The 14,789-nt window shown below is 42.8% G+C and overlaps 2 protein-coding genes across 4 annotated transcripts in view; one reads left to right on the top strand and one right to left on the bottom strand.

Annotated features, from left to right (window-relative positions):
* ALDH3A2 (aldehyde dehydrogenase 3 family member A2) overlaps positions 1–7,395 on the top strand; it is a 47,536-nt gene extending 40,141 nt beyond the window's left edge. Inside the window, exons 9-11 of one of the 3 annotated variants that reach the window (XM_003420694.4) lie at positions 605–840; positions 1,775–1,895; positions 4,005–7,395. In XM_003420694.4, coding sequence (XP_003420742.1) covers positions 605–840; positions 1,775–1,858 — 320 coding nt within the window. In that variant the 3' untranslated portion in view covers positions 1,859–1,895; positions 4,005–7,395. The remainder of the gene's footprint in view (positions 1–604; positions 841–1,774; positions 1,896–4,004) is intronic. The other 2 variants (XM_010600244.3, XM_010600245.3) reach the window with 2 other exon arrangements.
* Positions 7,396–8,512: 1,117 nt separating this feature from the next.
* SLC47A2 (solute carrier family 47 member 2) overlaps positions 8,513–14,789 on the bottom strand; it is a 38,123-nt gene continuing 31,846 nt past the window's right edge. Inside the window, exons 14-17 of the mRNA XM_064279356.1 lie at positions 11,553–11,685; positions 11,378–11,472; positions 9,939–10,023; positions 8,513–8,865 (exon numbers count right to left, since the gene is read on the bottom strand). Coding sequence (XP_064135426.1) covers positions 8,645–8,865; positions 9,939–10,023; positions 11,378–11,472; positions 11,553–11,685 — 534 coding nt within the window. The 3' untranslated portion in view covers positions 8,513–8,644. The remainder of the gene's footprint in view (positions 8,866–9,938; positions 10,024–11,377; positions 11,473–11,552; positions 11,686–14,789) is intronic.

Raw genomic sequence — 14,789 nt, 5'->3', positions numbered from 1 at the left:
TCCAGGACCAAATGTTTTTCTTCTTGTTGCTAAGGTGTTCCTTAGCTTTGGCCAGCTGCCCAGTCACACCACTCCCTGCCTTGTGCCTTAGCCCGAGTCCATCTGAATCCATCTCCAGCATGCTTTGAGGGAGAGCAAAACTGACTCCATTAGGAGGGGATGCATATAGCTGAATAGCCTTACCCTATAGCCACCTACCCTCCACAGGATCTGGAAAGGAGTTCCTGAAAAGAGGTACTTCTACTGCCAGAGAAGGTAAACGGGAGCATCCCAGGCAGCAGGGAGTACATGTAGATTTTCTTGGTCAGTGTTGAAAAGGACCACGCTCAGCACTTGTGGCATCCCTACCAAAAAAACAGTTGCTATGGAATTGACTCTGACTTATGGTGACCTCATGCGTGTCAGAGTAGAACTGTGCTCTGTACAGTTTTCACTGGCCAGCTTTTGGGAAGTAGATCGCCAGGTCTTTCTTCTGAGGCACCTCTGGGTGAATTCGAGCCTCCACCCTTTCAGTTGGCAGCCAACTATGTAAACGGTTTGCAGCACCTAGGGACTCTTGTCATACCTACAGTGAAGCCTTTTTGTCTGTTCCCCTTGATTTCAGGTTCAAGTGGGATAGGAGCTTATCATGGAAAACATAGTTTTGATACTTTCTCTCATCAACGTTCCTGTTTATTAAAAAGTTTAAAGAGAGAAGTTTTTAACAAACTCAGATATCCTCCCAACAGCCAGTCAAAAGTGAATTGGGCAAAATTTTTCATTTTGAAACGGTTCAACAAAGGAAAACTCGGTCTTCTGATGCTTACTCTCCTGGGTATTATAGCAGCTGTGCTCCTCAAGGTAAGTCTCCAGTACTCATGAGGTGTTGGTCTGAATGGCTGCCACGTGTATTTTTTTCTCCTGCCTTGGGAGTGCTTCTACTTTCATAAATGAACTATACCTCTAATATTAACTGTTAAGGTTGCTGGCCAACTACCTGTTTTTATAAATAAAGTTTTATGGGATCACAGCTACTCCCATCCATTACTTATTGTCTGTGGCTGCTCTCATGCTGTGATGGCTGAATTGTGTACGTAGAACAGAGACTAGATGACCCACAAAGCCTAAAATACATGTAGAAAAAGTTTGCAGACCTCTGGCCTAAGTTTAAAACATTGTAGAGCTTGCTTGCAGAATTCTAAGTTTGCTAATCCTCTGATCTTTTGTTATTGCTCTGTCGTTGTAGTTTCAGTTTTGTTCTTGAGTATGCATGAAATTAGCATGCCCTAGAAGTGGAGGGGCTTGTTGTGTGGCAGAGGGTAATGGTGGTGAAGCAATTTTGGTGAGGAATATTTATGGGGCTGGAATGTTTTTCCTCCAGAGTTGACTACCAGATGAAGTTTGTCTTGGGTGAGTAGTTGTTAATAGCGATGGGCTTACAAAGAGGCCCCTGTGACAGCTACCTTTCTAAAGCAGTTTGTGTACCCTTCAGAGGAATGAGAAAATCCATGATAATGAAAGTTAAGATGGAATGGGGAACAAATTGAACTGTGTTCTTCGAGCCCTCAGATGCCTAGTGAGGAGGTTGAAACTGTTGACAACATTTGGGAAAAGAGACAAGAATCCGGCATTTATTGGAATAACTGTGTTTATATTTGTATTTTTTTTTTAATATGAAAGGAGATTGGATTATCTCACAATATCACAGCCTTGGTGGTGATATAATATTGATTCTGTCACAATTTGGTAGAACTGACGATATCAGTTGCATTTGAAATCATTTGGGTTTTCTCAGAAATACCAAGCTGCGCTGAGGAGAAGGGCCCTGTTGATTTTTCTGGTAGTTCACAGACTGCGTTGGTCCAGTAAACAGTGGTGAACTGCAGATTTCAAAACCCATCTCTGTAAAGAGAGAGGTAGGAATTCCTTGTTTTCTTTCTATATGTAAGGGGCCCAGTTGGGATATGTTTTCTTTCAGTTACTTGTTCTGCTACAGTTGGAGGCCTTAGGGGTTAATAAAAGAGAATGTTTATCTCCAAACATTTTGGACTTTGGCCCAGAGTATCAGAGTGTTAAAATTCAACTTAGTCACAAATTTTAATAGAAGGGAGCTTTGCTGGAAATCTAAGAGAAATATGTAGAGGCAATGACTTAGCTGGAAGATAAACCATTTCTGGAAAAAGGACAGCCATGATAGTGAGCCCCCTCACCCTGCTATATCCACTCAGCTCCTTTGGAGGAAGTATCATTTTGACCCTGACCTCTTTTTCTTTTTTGTACACAATTTGAGAATATCTTCTGAAAATATCCAGGTCATTTTTTGTTTGTTTTGTTTAAAAAAAGTTTGACTTTGCAATTCATGGTAGCAAACTTAGTCCATCAAGACTTAGTGGGTTAGGGATTTCAACTTCTGTATCTTTCTGAGGCTGTGAATGTGGCTGGAGGTGTGCTTGGTTCTGCTGTCTATCGACCTTGCTCTTTTCCCAAGACATCCTTCCTCCAGCCTGATATGCAGCTTCCTGATTGGGGTAGAATTCCTCAGCCTCGTGGAAAAGCTGGAGAACTGGGGTGAGTCTGTGCTCCCAGGCTTGCCGTATTCCCAGGAAGGCCCCCAGGGGCAGTTGCACCACATCAGACAGGCTGGGGCCGGACAGTGAGCCTGTTCAGAGTTCACAGGAGGGTTTGGCAGACTGGTCTCCTCTCTTTTAGGTTCTAGAAAAGCAGCAGTGTGTAAAAACATGTAGCTGGGAATAAGAAAATCTGACTTTGATCACTGGTTCTGATACTGACTTGAAAGTGACCGTGGGCAAAGCCTTTTCCAAACCCTTTCTTAGGCCTAGCTTGCTCATGAGGCCACTTTCAACTCCAGCTGTCTCAGTTCTTGTGACTGTTAGCTGTTGTGTTAGCTGCGCCTATTTTGGGGGGTTCGGTCTGGAACTAAAGATTTGGCTTTCTTTTTCACTTTGTGCTTCTTTGCTTTTCTCTTTGAGCTTATATCCTCCTTTTATTAAATCATCTTTCGTTTTAGGTAAATGACTCTGAGACAATATTGCGTATTTTACGAGGAGTCTTTGTTATAATTGCAGATGTTTTTCTGAAATTGCCTTTCTGCAATTAAGAGTTTACTGATTTTAGAATATGCTTGGATTTGATTTTATTCTTTGGCTTTACTAGAATTAGAATAGATTTGGAACATTTTAAAATGGAAAGTCAGAAGCAGCGATTACCAATCTAAAGGGAGCGTATCAGGCTCAGGGAGAGGAGTTCGGAAAAGCTCACCGTGCGTGCATTTTTTTAAAGATGTAAGTGCACAAAGTAAAGTTTCAGTAAACTTAATATAAGCTACACCATAGGGGTATGGATTTAAGAAGGCTGAAAAATCCGAGATGTTCAAGTTGATGAATGTCATTGAACCCAGAAACCCAGTGCTGTCGAGTTGATTCCGACTCATAGCGACCCTGTAGGGCAGAGTAGAACTGTCCCATAGAGTTTCTGAGGAGTGCCTGGCGGATTCGAACTGCCGACTCTTTGGTCGGCAGCCGTAGCACTTAACCATTATGCCATTAGGTCTTAGAAAGTTAAATATCACATTTGAACTTTGAGGTTCAGTAGCACCTCTTCAGCCTCCATAGGTGGGGATTAAATTCAATACTGCTTGTGAGTTTTAGAAATAAAATTGTTCCCACTTTTCAGATTTTGTGCAGACTTCAGCTTCCTAGTTACAGTGGTAGGAAAGTAAATGAGTTTTTCAACTCCTGTCTCTGATACCAGGCAGGATCTAGCTTCCATCACCACCCGTTTTGCTGCTGCTGCTGCTGCTGTTGGAGAGAGGACATAGGCCTTTATCTTCAGCCCAAACCTCACTGATTTCTTAGGGATACATAGGCCTTTTTTAACAAAATACATTTAAAGTCTCTAAAGACAGGAGGTATTTGTTAGAGTCCCAGTATTAAGTGCATGTTCCACGACTGGTTGGGTGGGTTTTTAACCTGGTAGAGTAACCTGGATCCCTTTCTCCTCTCTAGGCTGAATACCACTGAAGAATGATCCTGTTCAACCACCGGCTTGCTGCTTCAGAATGATTCCTTCTATTAAATGGCTAATGAACCAATAATTTTAAAATTCTGCTAAAAATAGTAAGAATGAATATGCAAGCGCAATGTGTTTAAACCTAAAAATCACTGCCACTAATGATTAATAAAATTTGCCATTTCAGCCAAATCCCAACATCCCCCAAAAGTAAGGGTACCCAGCAGCACCTATTCTAGATTGTGCTTACTCAAATCTTAAACCTTTGGGGTACAGGAGGAGAATGTGTTAGGCTAAACCCAGACTGTTTGGGAGTGTAAGGAAGTTGCAGGACTGTTCAGTGACTTCACTCCAGTTCATGGGACACCCTACCTGCTGCCCCTGCTGCTGCGGCGGCGATCACTCAGGGAAGCTTTTCAGGGTTGTGTTACCCAGTAAGGTATGGAGGCTGGTTTTCTCAGCACTGCTTAGGATTATCAGCACTCCAAAGAGGTGAGGCTAGAGCGCTTCTTGAGGTTTGAGGCAGTAGAACTGCACGTGGGTGGCCTCTCATCCACTGGGCCTTGAGCACCTGGCCTCCCGAAGTTGACCCTCTGCTTAGGTGTGCCATCTGACATGTAGTCTGTATCCTTTCATATCCATTCTTCATCCTGAGTTGTGTGTGGTTTGTGGAATTCTGTGTTGTAGTTGTCCACAAGTGCTTTTGGTAACTAATGTCACTCAAAGTATCTTGTAAATCTTGGGCTTCCTAGAAGACACTTGCCAATTTCATGCAAGTATCGTCTGTCATTCTTATGGCTTTGGAGTTGTAGAATTCCACATATTATCAAAACTAACTGGCATTTTTTAAATGCTGTAATAAAAGGACTTATGAAAATGTTTGTATACTCTCAGGACCCTAAAGTGGCAAGTTAGCAGATCTTCAAGGACAGATCTCTGAGTTTCCTACTTCTGTAGCACAGTGCAAGTAAATTTCATCTTTTAAAGCTTCAGATAGATCCCTTTTGGAATAAATTCATCCTGCAGAACTTAAAGTGGGGAAACCATTTCCTCTCACAGAAAAGAGGCCTTGGATATTCAGGACTTTGGGGCTTGAAGGTCTCATGGGGCAGGTGGTGGATCAGTTGGAGAAGTTTGGAGAATAACCATGACCCATTGCTGTCAAGTTGATTCCGACTCATAGTGACCCTATAGGACAGAGTAGAACCTCCTCATAGGGTTTCCAAGGCTGTAATCTTTATGGAAGGAAGCAGACTGCCACATCTTTCTCCCGCAGTGGGTTTGAACCGCTGACTTTTCAGTTAGCAGTGCTTAACTACTGCACCACCAGGGCTCAGGAATAACTGTGAGCTATAGCAGTTGACCATACTGAAGGGGATAGAGAACACAGTAATAGGACCTGCAAATGTAAAGCCAGAGTATCTCCCAAGCAAAGTAGAAGTTACCCTTATGCAGAGCCTGATGTGGCCAAGACCTGAAGCATTTCAGCCAAGTTGGGAAAGTACTAAAAAGAATTGGGCATGTGGAACCCAGCCCTTTCCTCGGGGCAGTATCGCGCTATCTTAGTCATCTAGTGCTGCTGTAACAGAAATAGCACAAGTGGATGGCTTTAACAAAGAGAAATTTATTTCTTCACAGTAACGTAGGCTGAAGTTCCAAATTCAGGGCATCAGCTCCAGGGGAAGGCTTTGTTTCTCTGTTGGCCTTCTCATCAATGTTCCCCAGGACTAGGAGCTTCTTTGAGCAGAGACCCCGGGTCCAAGGACGCACTCTGCTCTCCGTACTGCTTTCTTGGTGGTATGAGGTCCCCCGTCTCTCTGCTGGCTTCCCTTTCTTCATCTCATGAGAGATAAAAGTTGGTGCAGGCCACACCCCAGGGAAACTCCCTTTACATTGGACCAGGAACATGACCTCGCTAAGGGTGTTACAATCCCACCCTAATCCTCTTTAACATAAAATTACAATCACAAAATGGAGGACAGCCACACAATACTGGGAATCATGGTACACATTTTTGGGGGACACAATTCAATCCAGGACATGTGCTTCTGACTCCACCTTGCTACCCCTCTGCATTTGCAAGCAAACTCAGCCCACTCAATGAGAGAATATAATTCATTTTATAGAATGTATAACCAAATTTGTTGAATGAATTTGTTCCATGAAGGCTATCAAAAGTATGTTATGTTCATCGTTATCACAGTAGGAAGTATTAGGAGTTAATCACTTGCCCAGTTTAGGAAGAGACTGACTAAACTGTGGCTGTAACAATCCAAAAGGGAGAACATTAAAATATCTTAGGCAAAATTTCAGTATGAAACTTTCATTTAGTATATAAATTGTACATTATAATTCATGATTAAACTAAATTTTTGGCATGGTTACTAGTACATTCTCCTTCAGAATAAGTACATTGTATTTGAAAGAATTGGCAAATGCTACTAAACGTAGCATTCTTGGCGTGGAACCTCAGTTATGCCCTGATTCTTCAATCTGTTGTAGGGGAAAAGACATTTCCAAGTTTAGTACAGTAAAAGGAAAGTTTTATTCAACGTATATTCAAAAAGATAGAAGTGGGAAGCGGTCAAAGGATGTTGTCAGAGCTTCGTCTGCCTGAGTCCAAGGAAGTATTACAGAGTAAGCAAGAATGGGAAAATGGACGGGCATGCTACCACAGCCTTGTCTGTCCGAGTCCAAGGAAATTACAGAACAGACAAAAGTGGGAAAACGGGCAAGCATGCTGCCATAGCCATGTCTGCCCAAGTCCAAGGAAGGTTACATAGTCATCAGTATATATTAACATTACAAATGCACAAAACCATTGAAAGCTTCACCTTTTCACAGATTGGGTAGAAACTGTCATCCTACATTTTGAATTGTGTTTCTTAACAATGATTGGTACAGATGACAGTCAGGAGGGTCTTCATTGGTCCAACAAATTTCTATTCACTAAATGTTAATAGAAAAAGATAAGAGTGGAAAGTCTTTTGTGTTCTGGCTTATGTGAAAGTTTTCCTAAAAGACATTTTCCAAGATTGTTCTATCTATTGCCTTTATACCTCGGGGCCCAGTTGATGTGTCCTTGGGAGTCCTTGTGAGTCCAGCTCCAGCTGGATTACATTCTGTATGCTCAGGGACAGGGAATAATGACTCCAATATTATTTTCTAAATCAGATCATAAACTGTTTCCAACTACGTATGTTTTTTGCTCTTAACCATCAAAAGTAGTATTTGGCAACTTTAAGGCATGCTTTCTTAATTTAAATCCTTAGCTAAGAAGATTTTCTCAAGCTTTCTTTATGTGATTTGTTTAAAAAAAAAAAAAAAAGCTATAGTGAATATACTTTTCCAACTGTATCCTCCTGTCCTCATTCACTAATCTAAAACGGGCTTCTGAAAGCATATTCATAGAACATTAACCCACAAAATTTTACACAAAGAATGGTCCCACAGCTATTCCTGTATAGCAGGGATTTGTAAAGCACATCAGCATATCAAAAGATCCAAGTCCTATAGAATCTCTGAAGCATTTAGTGTGTGTTGCTATTTGACCATGGAACCCCTTTCCTCAACACCTGTTAACTTTCCATGACACTACCATTTCCTTAGCGCGCACGTGGGGAGACAATACCACGGAGTCCAGATTTTCTCTTCAGTGATTACTTTTCTGTGCGCTGTACCTAGTTATTTTGTTTGGTTGCTAGAAGCTCACTAAGGCATTTGTCTCACAAATAAGTACGGGACACTGAAAACACCGAGTAACTGAATTTATAGCATGTTGAATCTTCAAAGCAGGGATTTATGCTCTGTGCATCCTTTTTTATCCCTTCCATTGGCCTTGTGTTTATAGCTAAAGATGTTGAAGAGAGCAGCAATGAAGGTAGACTGCCTTCCACTTTTGATGGCAGGGCATGACCTGCATTCACCATTGAACCCTAAGATGTTAACCAGCCCCAGGCCTCAAAGAAAGCATCCTAGAATTTGAATCGGCATTGAATTCCATTCCAGGGCTATGTGGGAGAAAGATCTTGTTTTTGCTGCCCTTGTTTATATTTAGTAACTACTATAAGAAAAAATGTGGTAAGAAACAAGTGTTTCCCAGAGCTGTGTAAGTGAAAATACTGGTGGTAAGGAGAGAACTGGAGGGAAGGTTCAACGGGATCCCTGAAGAAGAATCTACATTCAGCAGTTGACAGCACCTGTATTTGCTGAAGGGGGGATTGGGGGAGCCAGCGAGGGGGTTGTGGTGAACTGGGTTGCCTGGACAGGCCCACTGGCCGCTTTTCCAGAGCTTCGCAAAGAGTCTGAGAACAGATTTGGGCAGCAGACTGCCTCAGAAATAAGTACTTTTTATACAACAGTGATTATTGTAGTATCTTTTTATTTGACATCTCCAATTTGAAGCCATTTACATTATTGAATAATAGTGGCACTCAGGATTTTTTCACTCTTCACTTGGCTGGTATCTTCTAAAGAGCAATCCGAGTCAGAAGAAGAAAGCAGCTTGACCACAAGAGAATTGTCAGTCTGCAGTTCAGATGCCCTCATGTGTCCTGAAGCTCTTATGAGGAGCTGTCCTCAGTGTCCACACATTGGCAGACCCGTGTGTGTGGTGGGGGCAGTCCAAGCTGCCTTGCTAGTGACTGGTGGTCAGGACCCTGACAACAAGCCCCAGGATCAGTGTGGCTGATGCTGCCCCCAGAGCAGCCCCTCGGCGGACGGCCAGCTGTTTTACTGACAACATGTTGGCAGAAACCGAAAGGCCGAGGGCTGTTTCTGGCATCCTGAAGAGGTCCATTTGGTACTCAGGTCTTGAATATGTTGTCAAGGTGATGCCAGGGGAGCCGCCCATAGCCACTGCGGAAGCAAACAGGAACAAACTTAGGCAGTGCTGTGGTAATCAAAAAGCTTACATTAACCAGTTGACTCTACTTGTTATGCTGTATGACTGGCTAATTAACCTCTATGCCTTGCAATAGAAAATTCCTGTACAATGAGATAATGCCTCCTTTTTCTACTTTACAAGCAGGATCAGATGAAGAAATATTTGGGGAAGCTTAATCTGTGAGTTGCTGTATAAATAAAGCTTACTACTTGGTCAGATGAAGAATCTATCTGAATCTGTCCTTGCATGTTAATCCTGTGTATAACTTCAGAAAAGCATATTAAATGCTTAGTTGATTTTGTCTTACCAAATTCTCTCATGACAACTTAAGTCCTCAGTGTTTTAGTCAACTGGCTCCCAACTGCTCCAATCAGGGGAAGCCCAGGAAGAGTTGTGGCCCCTGGAAGAGCTGTGAGCTACATACACACACCTGATAGTGCCAGCCTGGGGGTGGGAGGGGACCCTGTGCCTCAGAGCTGGGGCCTTCACTTTATCGTGTGAACACTGGATGTAAACCAGAGAGGTTATGACTGTCTGATGGTCCAGGCTCCCATCTCCGGATGGCTGCTGTGGGCAAAGTCAGGATCCCCCTATCCCTTCTGTCCTGGGAGGGAGTTGAGTGAGTGAGAATATGAGTTTACCAGTCTGACTTGCATCTTGTCTTTTGTCTTTAATAGTTGTGGAATGATGGGGAAAGTACCTAATTTCTCTGGGACTTGGTTTCTTATCTGAAGTTGGGGATACGTGTTACTTGCATACAAGCCTAAGGCTGTAAATTACTTGTTGCGGTGTCTGGTATATTATTGTCGTTTTCCTGGCACTCAGGACATCATTTTCATGATGATAGGGAGGAAAACATTTGGGCTTACACAGTTTCCAAACACTTGAGCCACACAGAGGCTTAATGGGGAAGCTCTGGACCTAACACAAAATAGGTGCCCCATAACTATTAAACGAATGAAGCTGGTTGTCACACAGAAGGTGGCCAGGAACAATGTGCCACTGAAAGTTTTATGTACCAAAGCAGAAGACGCTGCAACATTACCTGAAGATACAACCACCTTCTCTGGCCCAGGTCTGGGGACTGTGCACTGTGCCTCCTGCTGCTGCAGGCCTGCATGTTTCTGAGCCTAAAGGAGAGAGAGCTGCCTGAGTCAGCCTGCCAGCCCTCTTGGCACCACTGGCCTCATGTATCGCCTGCCTTGGAAATATTATAAGCTAAAGCAGAGCACATTCATATACTTGTGACAAGAGTTTTAATCCTCCTGGAATCCAGATTTCTGGCTTTCCTGGGAGTTGGGGTCATCTGCCCTTAGGTGTCCTTTTTGAACCTTGTAGGAACTGGTTCACTGGAATCACCTTCACATTAAACAATAGCTTAGTAAGCAGTTTAGCCAAGTTGTTTGCCTTTAGATATTGGGTTCTTTTGGAAATTTTTCTGTGTGCAGCCTGTTTCGAGATGCAGGCACTCCAGGGTCTGACTAGAGGCTGTTTAAGGATAGTATGACATGCCTTTGGGGACCCTCTGTAACCTGCCCTGTGTTCTTTTGAAGAATTCGGTTAGTTTGGGGAAACAGATTCCAAAGGTCAGACTGGGAACTATGTTTAGGGTAAATCAGTAATTATTTTAATTGTTTTACAAGATAATGCTGTATGAAAATCCTGCTTGACCACAAATTTGTTTATCAGTTCTGTTCCCGCCCTTTTTTTTCCCATGGCAATGATGCTGATAAGATTTTGTGTAAAAATTTTGGGAGTTTGTTTAATCTTTGGAACATTTCTGACACTAGTTGAAATGTTACCCTGATTTGGAAATCGTATATTCAATAAACTTCTATCAATTTCTGATATTGGCTTAATAGGATTTTTGTTTCAACAGTAGTTTTTATTGTGTGTCTTTACTGTCGTTGCTTTAAATCTTAACAGTGTCTTAAGATGCAAAGATGACTTTATCCACACACACAGCAAAATCCTACCCTGATCTTTGAGAGAATACCTACCTTCCACTCTTTACTGTGTCCCAGACCCCACCCACTGCCCTCGAGTCGATTCCGACTCATTACTGTGTAGGAGAAACAAATGCTGGCTTGCCGTTTAAAACTTCGCTGAGAGGATTGTGGACAGGGTGATTTTAGGACATCTTCCAAAGTCAAGACACACTTTGGGGGCTCCTCTGGAATCAGCCTAGTTTGACTGAGCTCTTTGCTTTTGTTTGGTTTTCAGTAGCCTCCCTGTCTAAGGAAGACTTTTGGTCTTGCATTTCTCTTTGTAATTGCAGAGTATGTTCTTAACCTGGAACTATCTGGAGCCCAATTAGAATGAGGTGTTGAGGCTCAGGTGGCCCTTCCCCGACTCCACCACTCCCACCGCAACCTATACCACAGATCACTGCTGCCAAGTCTTGGCATGCTCTGGGCATTTCTCCTGTTTTGGGCCAGGTGCAGAGTGTGTCTTCTGCGCCAAGTGCTATATTGATTTACTTACCTCCTCTGCAGCTAACTTCCAGTTAATCTGGGCAGTGTAGGCAACAAAGGCAGCAGCTGCCAGGAGGGCACAGGCAAACATGCCCAGCCAGAGGCCTGTAGGAGACAAATGACAATAGGTAGAGGGTGAAATGAACACCCCAGACCTTCTCCCAGCTTTTCCTTACACCACATACCCATTATCCTCATTCTAACCACAAAGGTCAGAACGGCTCCCAGTGGGAGGGCGATGACATAATACATGATCAAATTCACAATGGCTCCAAAGGCCTGCTTCCCGGTGCCTCTTAGTATTCCACCATAGACACACTGGAAAGAGAGGCAGAAAGGGGCTAGAGATTAGTAACGATGAGATTGGTAGCTGTAACATAAGCGACAGGTACTTTTCTAAGTAATTGCATTGCCTTATTTAATTCTCACAACACTAGGATGGTGTTATAGATTGAACTGTTTCACCAAAATCCAAACCCGTTGCCATTGAGTCGATTCCAACTCATAAAGACCCTATAGGACGGAGTAGAATGCCCCACAGGGGTTCCGAGGAGCAACTGGTGAATTCAAACTGCCAGCCTTTTGGTTAGCAGGTGTCTTGGTCATCTAGTGCAGCTACAACAGAAATACCACAAGTGGATGGCTTTAACAAAGAGAAATTTATTCCCTCACAGTCTAGTAGACTACAAGTCCAGGGGAATGCGTTCTGTCTCTGTCGGCTCTGGAGGAAGGTCCTTGTGATGCATCAGTCTTCCCTTGAGCTGGAGCATCTCAGTGCAGGAACCTCAGGTCCAAAGGATACGTTCTGCTCCCTGCACTACTTTCTTGGTATGAGGTCCCCCCTCTCTGCTTGCTTCCCTTTCCTTTTTATCTCTTGAGAGAGAAAAGGTGGTACAGGCCACACCCTAGGGAAACTCCCTTTATATTGGATCAGGGATGTAACCTGGTAAGGGTGTTACAACCCCACCCTAATCCTCTTTAACATAAAATTGCAATCACAAAATGGAGGACAGCCACAGAATACTGGGAATCATGGCCTAACCAAGTTGATAAACACATTTTTGGGGGGACATAGTTCAAACCATGACAGCAAGCAAGCTCTTAACCACTACACCACCAGGGCTTCCCCAAAAGATATGTTGAATTCCTAACTCCCAGTGCCTGTCAATGTGACCTTGTTTGGAAATAGGATCTTTGAAGATGTTAGTGGTTAACATGAGGTCATACCAGAGGAGGGTGGGTCCTAATCCAATCTCAGTGATATGAAAGAGGAGAAGAGAAACAGAGGGAAGATGGCCATATGTGATAGAGTCTTGCTGGAACTGCAAGCCAAGGAACACCTAAGGCTACCAGAAGCCAGGAGAGATGAGAAAAGATCTTCCCCTAGAACCTTTGGAGAGAAGATGGGCCTTTAGACATCCTGAATTTGGACCGCTGGCTTCCAGAACTGTGAGTCAATACATTTTTGTTCTTATAAGCCACCAAGCTTTTTTGTTTTGGCAGTCCTAGGAAACTAATACAGATAAGTAATCTTATCCCCCTTTCTTCCATGAGGAAACTGAGTCACAGAGTTACACTTGCTCAGTGTTACACAAAAGTAGCTATGTTTTAAAAAACTCCAGAGCCCCCAGTCTTCACCTCCGCACCATTACTACCTTGCTAGAAAGTAAAGATAGAATTGGTGACCAACCACTAGTCCAGGACTCTGGGAGGCTGGACTAATGATACAGCAAAGATATGATTTATTAAGTTTCCTATTGCTGTTGTAGCAAATTACCACACACTTTATTTCTTAAAACAACACAAATTTATTATTTTACAGTTCTAGAGGTCACAAGTCAAAAACGGGTCTCGCTGGCCTAAAACCAAGGGCTGTGATCCTTCTGTAGGCCCTAGGAGAAAATCCATTTCCTTGCCTTTTCTAGCTTCTAGAGACTACCTGCATTCCTTGGCTCATAGCCCCCAGACAGCAATCGTATCTCCAACCTCTGCTCCTGTAGTCACATTCTCTCACTCTGAATCTACTGCCTCTTTCGTTTATAAGGAACCTTGTGATTACATTGGACCCACTTGAACAATCCAGAATAATATCCCCATCTCAATATCCTTAACTTAATCACATTTGTAAAGTCCCTTTTGCCATGTGAAATAACATATTCACAGGTTCCAAGAATTAGCACATGGGCATCTTTAGGGGCCATTATTCTGCCCACCGCAAGTGTCATGCAAAGGTGTTCTCTCATTCCATATGATATAGGCAGCCCTTGCCTACTCCATCACAGTGGTTATGTTCACAGATCAGAGTTGCTCTGGAAAAAATAGAAACTTGGCTTTTATTAGTCTCATCCTCCCAACTTGCTCTCAGATCTAATGAACTGCAGAACTACAGGCACAGCTCATGCTCAGTCAGCATTATTGACCGGTAGGTATTTGATTATTTTGTTAATATGAGGGATGAGAAGTATTTAATCATTTGATTTTTACACATTTGAGTGAAGAAGTATTCATTGGGGTTAGGCGATATGTACCTCTTGAAATTTGAACTAAGGTGTGCACATTTCTGGTTATTATATATCATAGAATAGAAGATCTTTTTTGGTTAAAAAAAAGACTTCTCCCAAATTATGATTGATGTGCTCTGGACCAGTGGTTCTCAACTAGGGGGTGATTTTGCCCTCATGGGACATTTGTCAGTGTATGGAGACGTTTCTGGTTGTCTCAACTGGAGGGAAGTAGATAACTGGCATCTAGTAGGGATACTGCAAAGCAAAATAGTCCCCCCCACAACAAAGATTTGTCTGGCTCAAAATGTCAGTGATGCTAAGGTTGAGAAGTCCTTATTCACAGCATCATAAACTAAAGTAAAAATTTCAGTGGCAAGTGCACAGGAAGGCCAATGGCCCCATTAGCCTGAAGCTATGTATATATATATATATTTTTATAGTCCTATATAGGACAAGCAATGGACGGGCAGATTAGACAGGGATTTAGCAAGGAATCCCATGAAATAAGATAGCCAGAGGGGGCTTGAAAATTCTCCACATACCCCAGGGACTGTAGGAGCAGGTCCAAACCTCCTCCACACCCCTGGACAGTGGAGCTTATGCACATGGGCAGAAGAGATATGAGAGGGCCAAGAAGGGCATTATATAATGATAAAGGGGTCAATTCATCAAGAAGATATAACAATTATAAACATATATGCACCTAACAAGAGAGCCCCAAAACATATGAAACAAATATTTTCAGAATAGAAGGGAGAAATAGTTCCACAATTGTAGCTGGAGACTTCAATATCCCACTTCCAATAATGGATAGAACACCTAAACATAAGATCAAGATCAAAATAGAGAACTTGAACAACACTATAAACCAATAAGACCTAAAAGACATGTATAGAACACTCCACCCAACATCAGAAG

This window comes from Loxodonta africana, chromosome 2, assembly GCF_030014295.1.
Source record: "Loxodonta africana isolate mLoxAfr1 chromosome 2, mLoxAfr1.hap2, whole genome shotgun sequence".
Taxonomy (NCBI): domain Eukaryota; kingdom Metazoa; phylum Chordata; class Mammalia; order Proboscidea; family Elephantidae; genus Loxodonta; species Loxodonta africana.
The sequence above is the reverse complement of the archived record's forward strand: the minus strand, read 5'-3'. Positions and strand labels throughout refer to the sequence as shown.